The 12,344-nt window shown below is 38.6% G+C and overlaps 1 protein-coding gene across 1 annotated transcript; it reads left to right on the forward strand.

The window, feature by feature from the left end:
* Window positions 1-9,834: 9,834 nt before the first annotated feature.
* LOC107781947 (uncharacterized) lies at window positions 9,835-11,702 on the forward strand. The gene has a single exon (XM_016602763.2). The coding sequence runs from the start codon at window positions 10,017-10,019 to the stop codon at window positions 11,493-11,495; it is 1,479 nt and encodes a 492-aa protein (XP_016458249.1). The 5' UTR covers window positions 9,835-10,016; the 3' UTR covers window positions 11,496-11,702.
* The last annotated feature ends 642 nt before the right edge of the window (window positions 11,703-12,344 follow it).

The following is a 12,344-nucleotide window of genomic DNA, read 5'->3' on the forward strand; positions in this document are numbered from 1 at the left end:
CTTTGACTCAAACCTCGACTAGATGTTCGGGGAAGTTTTCCTTACCTCTTGCTTTTATTTGTGTATCATAGAGACATGACACAATTTAAAATGTGGGGTGGGGATGTATATATGAATAGAATGTATAAATATCTATGTGTATGTGTGTTTTTGTAATTCATTTGATTGAAAATTCTAAATTTTTTGACTTTTCCCGATGATGGATGTCATTCGACAGGTTTCTTGAGGTATTAAGTTGAAAGAAAAAGACAAAAGATTTTTTTTGGTAGCGTCTGAATTCCCCCTTGATTTTCCTTTGTGTCAAAGTTCTTTTCCAAGGGTTTTGTTTGAACGGGGTGTAGTTAGTTTTATTTTTTTAGGAGTAAAAAATCTTGTGCAGTGATTTTAAATGAAAGCAATATCTCTTGACTTTATTATGCCTTGAGAATAGTAAATGCTTTAGTTGTGATGCTTATGGTCAGTTTTTGTCTCTTGTATAAGTACCTTAAATTGTATAATCTTAACTTTGCTTAACTACTTTGATTAGAGTGTCTTGATGAGTCCGATACTGAGTGAGTTATATGCCATGTGTATGTGAGGTTTTGGGTATTCTATGCAGTACATTTGATGTCTAGAACTTCCCTCGTGTGTTTGCAAAGCGAAATAGTAGTTTCATTCAGTCTTGGAAGTGATATAGGCATTTCTTTGTTGAGCCAGTTATATGTTATACCCACCTAATTGTTATGTATCTTAGTTAACCCATTTGAGCCTGTAATCCTATTTCTTTGGCAACCACATTACAAGCCTTACCCATTTTACCTCTCACGAGCACTTGAATTTGTTATGAACTTTGTAAAAGTTAAAGTGTGGGGTGTTGGTTTGGCTTTTGAGTGGAACTATAAAATAAGGAGAAAGGTGCATTGTTTAAAACAAATAAAAATAAGAGCCACTTGAATTGAAAAAAATTTATAGTTGCATTGTTATGCAATTATTCATTGATAGTGGTAACTCTTGATGTATTTGTGTTTAAAAAAGTTGGGAGTTGACGTACATTGACGTGAAGGTGAAATTATGGTTTGACATAAGTATGGAGTTTTAAATGATTAAACTGTATGTATTAAAGTGCTTAAGGAGGTGTAGTCATGCTTATATCCAAATATATCTTACCCATCCTGCAACTTATATTACAACCAAATAAAGTCATACTTGATCCTTGACTGAATGAGCTCAATTAGTAGAGTAGTACACTACGGGCAAGCTTATGGTACATTCTTTGTGGAGCATGAATTTCATTTATGAGAGTGAATTAATTCTTTCTATCCCGAGTTCCTATGTGTTCTTGAATTTTATTGTGTGTGGAACTACTCTATATTGTTATGTGAGGGAACTTGATTTATGAAGGAAGGGTAATGCCATTGACCTTTGTGTTAGAGTAAGTGAGCAGGTTGTGAAAAATGCGTTGTTCTTTTGAGTCAAAGCTTGAGGCAAGGATGTTACAGTATTGTGCTTAATCTGTTTGATTATTCTTGGTGTGATAAGTTATGAGAGTTGTTTAAAAAGGTCATGTCTATGTGAAGTGTAGTTTGATTGCTCGAGGACGAGCAATGGTTTAAGTGTGGGGTGATGGTAGACTATAAACCCGTATTTTAGTCGCTTATTGCACTCTAATTCACTGCACTTTACTGATGTTGAGCTATAATTACTAGTGTTTTGCACTTATTATGTATTCTACTACATGTATGAGTGATTCCAAGTTATTTAGATTTTACGGAGCAAATTCGAGCTATTTGGAGCTTTGAAGTCTGAGTAGAAGCCCAAGGGATTAAACCGAGATCGCGTTCGGGGGTCGAGTACCAAGTTCGGATGTCAAAATTAAAGAAGCGAAATCACTCTAAGAAAAATGCACAACCGCGCTGCATGGGGCGGCGCGACAGTGTAATTTATGCCTAGAAAGTGAATTGTGAAGTGTCCTGGAATTACGCACAAATGTGCCGCATGTTGCGGCACAGCATGCGATGCGGTAGTGCAAAAATATTAGAGTATCATTTCATTTCCGCTAAAAAGGGTATTTTCGTCCGGAGTTTATTGGGGGATGGCTTAAATACACGAGAAAACACTATTTTTGGGACTTTTGACACATTTTCAACCTAAAGAGGCCAAGGAGGCTAAGGAGGAGTTGGAAGAACACAAGCACAAGGATTTCGTCATTCCTTCTTCACTCAAGATCCGGATTTGGATTGAATTTATGTTTTCCTATACTTTAATTACATTTGTGAAGAACTTCTCCATATCTGTGGAGTAGATCCTTTTGGATTTTGATGGATTTGGTGTATTGATGATTGTTTGTGGATTATAACTATTTTTATGTATTTGAATTATTTTTGGAAGATTTAATTGTTGCATCTATGTTCACCTGTTCTTGTAATCGAAAGAGGCATAACTTGTGATATCTTTGCAATATATTATTGGTTGAGTTCATAGATTAATCTAAGTAATCGAAAGAGGCTAGTTGAATCATTAATTAAATCTATTTAGGAGAATAATCAAAAGAGGTTTTTCTAAAGATCGATCCACTACGCATTCTTGCATATCTTCACAGTGCTTAAATCAGTTCATCTTGTGAGGTTAAGACTTAATCGAGAGAAGAGTTTTTGCTGAACGTTTGAACTAATAATAGAGTGTATTCAAGAGACTCACTTGAACATTGGAAGTGAATTATCTAGAGTTAGATCCCGAATAATTATCTTGCACTTATTCTGTCAAAACTCTATACTCTTCCACTGATAACCTTAATTGCTTATTCCTTATTTCGATAGTCACTAGTCAATAGCTGTAGATTTTAGATTCTTAGTTAAATTTTAATATTAATCACATAAATCTCAACTGTTGATCCTCCTGGATAGCAATCAAGCTAGAAACTACAAGAATACTATTTAAAACCAATCCATGTGGACACGATATTATACTATACTATCTTTGACTGGCGATCACAAATTTAAGTGTGTGTTTTGTGCTCGTCAGTGGGGGAGCACAGATTGTCCAGTGCATCTACTTCTGCATTTTCTTCTCTCGGGATGTGGGTGATTGACCATTCCCTGAACTGTGCAAGCAGAGTTTTAACTTTTGCCACATATTGTTGCCTGCGTTCCTCTTTGGTGTCAAAGATCTCGTATACCTGATTTACCACCAGTTGGGAATTGCATTTGATTTCAATGACATCAGAATCTAGTCCCCGGGGAAATTCAAGTCATACAATCAAAGCCTCATACTCGGCTTCGTTGTTAGTCAAGGGAATAAGTTTTATGGCCTTCCTCAGGGTTTCTCCTGTGGGCGTAATTAATACTACCCGAGACGGGATCCTTTCACGTTGGAAGATCTGTCCATGAATAAGGTCCAAACTCCTAATGTCATTTCTGACACCATCACCGCTTCTTTGGTTGCCAAATGCAGTAGTCCGGGACTGAAATCGGCCACAAAGTTAGCCAAGACTTGTTATTTGATCGTAGTCCTGGGTTTATACTCGATGTCAAATTGACTCATTTCGACTGCCCACTTGGCTAGTCGACCTAACAATTCAGGGTTGTGAAGGATATTCCGCAGGGGAAAAGTTGTCACCATGGCTATCGGGTGGATTGAAAATAAAGTCTAAGCTTTCGAGCGGCGACTACGAGAGCTAAGGCCAATATTTTGAGGTGCGGGTAACGAGTTTTCGCTCCCGTTAAGATTTTGCTAACATAATAGATAGGAGATTGCGTACCTTGGTCTTACCGTACTAGAACGACACTTACCGTTACCTCCGAGACCTCTAAGTAAATTAGCAACTGTTCATCTTCCTCCGATTTTAATAGTAACCCGGGGGGGGGGTGGGTGATAACTATCTTTTCAAGTCTTTTAGGTCCTAATGGTGTTCCGAAGTCCATTCAAAGTTCTTTTTCTTCTTCTTCAGAAGTGAGAAAAAGTGATGGAATTTTTTTCAAAGACCGGGAAATGAACCTGCTTAGAGCGGTACTTCTTTCACATTTGACAACTGATCGGGAATGTCCTCGATGGCTTTAATTTTATCGGGATTGATTTCGATCCCCCTTTGTGACACAGGTAACCCAAAAATATATCGGATCTGGCTCTGAATGCATACTTTTCGGGGTTAAGCTTCATGTTATGCTTCCTTAGGATGCCAAAGGTTTCTTGGAGGTGTTTTAGATGGTCACTTCCATTCAAAGACTTAACCAACATATCATCTATGTAAAACTTCCATTATTTTCCCTATTTACTTTTCGAACATTTTGTTCACGAGCCTCCGATTAGTGGCTCCGGCGTTCTTAAGCCCAAAAGGCATCACAATGTAGCAATATGTGCCAAAGTTCGTTATGAATGAAATCTTTTCCTGATCCTCCAGGTTCATTTTGATTTGGTTTTACCCAAAATAGACATCGAGGAAACTCATCAACTCGTGCCCGACTGTCGCATCAATCATTTGATCAATATTTGGCAATGGGAACGAATCTTTTGGGCACGCCTTATTCAGATCCTTATAATTTATGCACATGTAAAATTTATTATTCTTTTTGGAACTACTATAACGTTAGCTAGCCAGTCAGGATACTTTACCTCCCGGATTGAAGCGATATCAAGCAATTGAATTACCTCTTCTTTGACAAACCTGTACCTGGAAATACCTTGGTACTTGATAGGATTCCGATGGCTCCTCTTCTTTGTCGATTTCTTCTGGTTCGAGAGCAGGCGTTGGTTCCTGTAATTGCTATGCCGCATGTTCCTTCCCTTTACTACTGGAAACCGAGATTGTGTTCATCTCCTTTGTCATCGGTTGATCCCCTTTTATTTGTTTAATTCCCTCTGGAGTTGGGAATTTCAATAGTTGATGGTACGTCGATGGCACAACCTTTATCTCATGTAGCCACGATCTGCCAAGAATAATGTTGTAGCTCATGTCATCGTTTACTACTTCAAACAAGGTAGTCTTCATGACCCATTCGGCATTTGTGGGAAACAGGATTTCCCCTCGGGTTGTCACACTTTCTAAGTTGAACCCGGCGAGGAGCTTTGTGGCCTAAATGATGCTTCCGGTTAGCTTAGCTTGTTCCAGCACTCTCCATGGAATGATATTGGTTGAACTTCCTGGGTTCACCAAAACACGTTTAATTTTAAAATCTAAAACATTAAGAGAAATTACCAGGGCATCGTTGTGCGGTAGTAAGAGTCCATCGGCGTCCTCCTCTGCAAAGGTAATATCTTCCCCGACGACTTCCCAGAGTCTCTTGCTATGAGTCACCGATACCTTTGGCTTTTTTGCTGCTGAAAAGGTTACACCATTAATCTCGTTCCTCCCGAAAATCATGTAGATCATTAGTCGTAGAGGATCTTCTCCTATCTTCTAGGGCTATGTGTTATCTCGGTTGTGGCCGTAGTTGTTGTTAGCCCGGTCACTTAAGAACTCTCTGAGTTGGGCGTTTCTCAGCAATGTCGCCACCTCCTCGCGCAGATGTTGACAGTCTCCACTTTGGTGGCCGTTAGTCCCATAATATTCATACTATAGAGTAGGATCGCTCTGGCTGGGATCAGACCTCATCAGCCTCAGGAACTATGCTTTTTTAATGTTCCTCATCGCCGATACCAACTCCACCACGCTGACACTGAAATTATATTCGGATAGTCTAGGGTAGGTGGAATTCTGGGAGCCTGATATCTTTTTGTCCTGCAATGATCTGTTATTCCAGCCTCGGTCAGTTCTCCTATCGGTAGCGAACCTGTCCATTGACCGGAAACCTCTATCGCATCGTTCGGCCCTTTCATAGGGCAAAAACCTGGCCTTAGAAGATCGCCGATCTGCGTCAGAATCGTCCTTTAACTTATCCTTGTTCTTTTCTCGATCCCGACCCTTGGTTGATGCAGGAAACTGAACTAGTCGTCTTCTATTCTTATCTTCGATTCATAACGGTTGTGGACATTTGCCCATGTGGTTTTTCGGAACTCAAAGGCTTTCTTTATGTTTCTGGGAAGCGTCGGAGCTCCTCGGGTTCAACCCTTTAGTGAATGCCTCAGCCTTCTATTCATCTGGCACAACCGATAGGAGCATCTTTTCATTCTGAACCTGGCCACAAACTCCCATAGCAATTCAGACTTTCCCTGTGCGATTCTGAATATGTCGGCCTTTCGGGCATGTACCTTCCTGGCCTCGGCATGGGCCTTGATGAAAGAATCTGCAAGCATCACAAAGAAATCTATTGAATGCTTGGGTAAAAGTGAATACCATGTCAAGGCCCCCCTCATGAGGGTTTCCCCGAACTTCTTCAGTAGGACCGACTCGATCTCGTCCGAAGCTAAGTCGTTTCCTTTCACCGACGTTGTATATGTGGTGATGTGCTCCTGAGGATCCGAAGTTCCGTCATATTTTGGTACGCCTGGCATTTTGAACCACTTCGGGATTAACTCTGGTACCATGCTTGGTTTGAACGGCAACTGGGTGTACTTCTTTGAATCTGGTCCCTTCAACATTGGCGGTGTATCCGGAATTTGGTCCATTCGGGCATTTATTTCCCTCATAAACCGCATGAGCTCGGTTTTAAAGGGACCATTACCGTTGTTGTTGTCAAATCCGCCACCGATCCCCCCGGCCGCGTCGAAGCCGACCTCACCCTTTGGGGTGTTGTTATCAACCCTTTGGGCTGTTTGATTCGCTGGAGCATCGGGAGGAACGTGACCCCTTCCCTTCACGTTGTTAAAAGCACCCAACAATGCTTGCCTCAATTCTGTCATGGCCTGGTCTTGCCGTGAGAGATAGCCCATAATAACCTTTTGTTATTCTATCAGGAGCCTCACCGTTTCCGCAACATGCTCGTCTTCAGTATCATCAAGAGTTTCCTCCCGTATGTGTCATGGATATTGCCCGCCATGAATCGGCGTGGCTACGTCCTCCTCGTTGCGGGTATCACTGATCAAATTCTCATGTTGAGGTGGATTTCTTTGGACCTCAACGTTGTGTACGATGTTGTTATCGTTAGGTGTCATTTTTCACAATTTTTATGCTAAGAAACAAAGAATCAAACATATTAGTAACAGAAGCAAGGATCAACTCAATTACGCAACTGTCTAAGTCCCACGGTGGGTGCCAAACTATTTACATGTAAAATGGTATAGTTGAATTTATAACGTGATTTATAGACAAGCAAATCGATTTGATTCCAAGATGATAAAGAAATTAAATAAAACGTAAGACTTAGCGTTGAAATCGAGATAAGACAGCAAACAACTTAATTGCGGGAGCGAGACTTCCGAAGACAGTGCTAAGAATATCGATAGACTGAAAATAAAGTATTGTTGAGCTTAGCATAATGTGTAGTATCGGTTTGTCAAAATTTTCGTGTTACAATGGTTGTTGAAACCACTATTTATAGCTATACCTAGGGAACAAGGTCCTAGAATCAAGCGCCTCTTAAATGACAATAATGGGAGCCTTTGATGAATATATAACGGCAGACTATGAATGCCAAAATTCTCTATAACGGATTGTATATTTAATACTGAGGAATATTCTTTATTAAATGTCATCTGGTGACAAATATTCGTTTGCTCCCATTAACGATGTTCCCTTCGGGGTTTGCCCAGTGTCAATCGAAGCTATTGTCCTCGGCCTTTGTTTCCACTTTGCCTTCCGTCTATCTCTGGTTTCATGTGTCATTCTATCATTCGAGCATTCAATGTGAATCGATTTTACCCCGTACAATGTTAGAATTCTAATCTTCTACGAATTATTTGGGTAAACTTTAAATCAGAATAAGTATCGATACTTGTTTTAACTAAATATTTTCGAGAAGTCAACTAGGCGAGTATCTTAAACTTTATTTCGAGAGGCAATTAATGAAAGGAATCTACATTAAACAGCATAGATTAGCGAAACGAGTGTGCATGTGGGACCATGTGACGGCAATTTAATATACTAGTTTCCAGTACAATTTATTAAGGTTATTAGAAGTTCACTAGTTGAGAATTCTCATATATCAAACCCATTAATTTTAAGGGTAAATTACACTCAACATTCCTATTATATACCCCTTCTTTCACTTTTACTTGGCAGGAATACTAAAAATAGTTTTTTATTGTCACTTTACGTATATCAGGAGAAGTTATTTTTTTTCCTTTTTTTACCCTTAATTCATTTACCAACATTTTTTGAATAAATAATGGTCAATTATAGCTTTCCAATGCTCAATATTGGAATTCACTGAGAACTCTTCATTATCACCCTTCGTTAAACACAAAAGTCCACTAAAGTCATCTTTTATTCCCTTGTTCTTTAGAGTATTTTTTTCTTCAGAAGTGATTTGGAAATTTGGGTTCAATTATTGGGTATCAATTAATTGGGTTATTGTAGTAAAATTATCATGTCAATCATTGTTTCTTAAAGGGCGTAAAAAATCAAAACGTGCCAAGTAAAAGTAGATATACTCTTTAACGGTATGAGGTCTTTTGCGGATAAACATGTGAGTTTAGCTCAAAGCGAGCAATATTACACTATGTTAAGAGTATCTTTGAACTGAATGAGCCCAACAATTGATATCGGAGCTAATGCAGCGAGACGAATGCGAAGAAGATGGAGTTGATGGCGTGGGGGCTTGATTTACTTTATTTACCAGGATAAAGTTATCTTGGAGAGCATGCTCACAAGAAGCTAGCTTTGGACTTTCGTAGCCATAGATGCTCGGTTACGTGAGTGACACATAGTGAATTTCAAAAATTATCCCATGGAGCGTGGTCATGGGTAAGGTGGAACTTTGTTCGAGGGGAGACCTGTCGATTATGGTGCTGGGTAACATAGAACTTGATTTAAGGAGAAGAGTAAGTATGCGAACAAAGTACCACATTGGTAATTAAAAAGATTGTAAAGCTACATATGTGGTGTAAAAATACTCTTTATTAGTGTGAGGTCTTCACAAGAAAATGGTGCGACATAGGTCCAAATCGGACAATATCACACTAAATTAGCATTACACTTGCTGATTCACCAATATCTTTTGGCGAAGCATGTCATTTCCAGATGAACATTTGGAAGAAAAACAAAAATGCACCACTTTGGTTAAGAAGGAGATTTCAAAAGAGAATGAAAGGCTTAAAGGTACAGGTAAAAGACATGAAACAAGAGGTAGATCCACTCTGCAACCAAAATTGTGAAATGGAAAAGCAGATGAGGGATATAGACCGAGAAACTTATCATTCAAAGTTAGAAAAAGAGGAGCTAAGTGATCAAGGAAATGAAAGATGATAGGAGCCACATTGAACCATCTGATTTCTGAAGCAGTAAATTTTATGTGCATCTTCATGCCTTTGAGTATGCTCATACTTACTTTATTCCAACTTCTTATTCTTACCCTGAAACAAAAAAAAAAAATTGCTGTCTGACCAAGGGCACTTCGCAAGCTTCAAAACTTGGACCAGCTAGTAAGCAAATCTGATCACTCCAACTTGTTTTTGGCAAGCATTTCCATATAAACATTGAAGCTGTAATGAGTAAAATATGCTTGTACTTCAATCGGATTCTTAAACATATATTGATGTCCCAACCTTCAATTTTGAAGTTTCCACCAGTTAGGTACTAGGAAAAGAAAGACAATACTTTATCCTGTTGCTGGGACAGTTTCTTACTTGCTTTAGCTTATTATCAATGCTTAAGACTATTGTTTTCTTGTTTTGCTCGAGATTTGCGACTTTGTTTATTATATTATGGATTGAAACCTGTGCAGATTATGGCAATCAATTTGGTCAACTTAAATTGAGGACCTCTATATATGTTTGAGTATTATTTAAGATTTGAACAAGCTCACAATCATGTGCAGCTGTGTGTTAGATCTGGAAAGAGATAGGCTTAATAAAGAAATGAATCTCATTTCCCAAAATCATGCTCCTTTCATCTAGTCATGGTTGCTTTCTTCTTGTTTCCTACACCAAGATTATCTTTTACTACTCCATCTTCAGAAAAGGAATTGGGATGATTTAAAGACTGAGATTCTCGGTATTAAACAGTCATGGCAAAAGATCAAACTGCCTTTTTCAGTTTTCGATCTTGTTGCTGTATTCTTGTTTTTCTCTGTGCTTTCTCACCTATTCCTCTTCTTTACTGGTCTTATTTCTTTGGCTATGGCTATTCCTACATCCAAATGACAGTGAACAATGAAAACAAACCAATTAATCTCCTTAAATTCTCAAAAGCTTGGAACCATCTTGTCTTTTCATCAAAACCACCTCAAAAACTCCTTAAAATTGCTCTGTTTGTCAAGAAATGGCCTGATGAACATCACGCAGGAGGACTTGAACGACACGCCTTAACACTCCATCTAGCCTTAGCCAAACGTGGCCATGAGCTTCATATCTTCACAGCTTCAACCTCCAACTCATCCTTTCCTTTATACCGAATGAGCAATCTCCATTTTCATATCTCGAGGCCTACTGCTGCGGGATATCTTGACCAAGCTGTTATTTGGAAGCGCTTTCAAGTAGAAAACGCGACAGAAAGATCCTTTGATGTGATTCATACAGAGAGTGTAGGCCTCAGGCATACTAGATCAAATAACCTGAATAATCTTGCAGTTAGCTGGCATGGAATAGCTTATGAAACTATACATTCTGATATCATACAAGAACTTGTACGAAATACTAAAGATCCACAATCAAATGCTTTGACTGAAAGAGTGAAGAAGGTTATCGAAGAGGTAAAGTTTTTCCAAAGTTATGCTCATCACGTTGCCACGAGCGATCACTCAGGAGATGTACTTAAAAGGATCTATATGATCCCAGAAGAACGCGTTCATGTCATTCTAAATGGTGTCAATGAGGAGATATTCAAGCCTGATATTTCGAAGGGCAATGATTTTAGGTTAAACCTAGGAATCCCAAGATCAAAGTCCCTAATCTTGGGGTTAGCCGGGAGGTTGGTTAAAGATAAAGGACATCCTTTAATGTTCGAAGCCTTACAACAAATTTTCAAAGAAAACTCAACATTCAGGGACAATGTCATTGTACTAGTTGCTGGAAATGGTCCGTGGGGTGCTCGATACAAAGACCTCGGATTAAATAATGTGATGGTTTTGGGACCATTGGAACAGGCTCAACTAGCAAGATTCTACAATGCAATAGATGTATTCATAAACCCAACATTAAGAGCTCAAGGTTTGGATCATACTTTGTTGGAAGCAATCCTAACTGGTAAGCCTTTGATAGCGACGAAACTTGCAAGTATTACGGGGTCTATTATTGTTAGCAAAGAGATGGGGTATACATATGCACCTACAGTAGGGGAATTGAAGAACGTCTTGTATGAGGTTTGGGAGGATGGAAGGGAAATTCTGAAGCAGAAAGGGAGATTTGCTAGGGAGAGAGGTTTGAAGTTGTTTACTGCTACCAAAATGGCTGCAGCGTATGAAAGGCTTTTTCTTTGTATCTCAGGTGATGTAAAGCAAGCAAAAAAGCATGATAACTATTGTATTTACCAACCTCAGTTTAATTGACAGAAGGTCCTATATTCTGTTTTCAGACATATGATGTGGTCTCAAAGCCGTTTTGTCAAGCAATGATTAAATCAACAGAAAATTAAACATCAGCCAATTTTCTGCCTTGTCACATTTGGAAGAAATTGCAGAACATGTAGAAGGGAAAAGCTGTATTGACAGTAAGCTGCATAAAGAGATAAGAGCTTTTCCTTATAAAAGAAATGAGTAGATTACCTTATATTTATACAATGTTTGGTTGCCATTTTATGTTTGGTATAACTAATACCGGCATAATTTAATACACAAATTGATATATTATTTTATCCCACCACTAGCATGAGATAACTCATCTATGTATAAGTTATACGGTCATACCTTTCTATAACAACGTCGTTATATAACAGTTATTCACAATAAAAGCAAAGGATTTTATGAAACAAATTTTCATACTATGTTATAGTATATGCTCTTTATAATCACACTTTGTTATAACAGCCAAATAAATCTGGAACCAATGAGGCTGTTATAGAGAGGTTTGACTACAAATAGATAAAGCAACCAAATGACAAAACTACCCTTGTATCACGACCCAAAATCTCATCACAGGCGTCGTGATGACACTTAGTCTCTAAGACTATGTAAGCCAATTATAATTACAATTCAAGCCAATTTGTTTTATATATATAAACCAACAACGGAAATAATTACAAACAACCTCCCAAGACTGGTAATACTAAGTTATAAACTCTAACTGAACACATGAAATGATCTCAAGGAACGAATACTCAATACTGTTTGATTAATAATTAATAGTACAATAAAATGGAAAGACTCCAAGGTGCTGCGACGACCAAGCAGCTCTACCTT

This window comes from Nicotiana tabacum, chromosome 15 (genome assembly GCF_000715075.1).
Source record: "Nicotiana tabacum cultivar K326 chromosome 15, ASM71507v2, whole genome shotgun sequence".
In the NCBI taxonomy this organism is placed as follows: domain Eukaryota; kingdom Viridiplantae; phylum Streptophyta; class Magnoliopsida; order Solanales; family Solanaceae; genus Nicotiana; species Nicotiana tabacum.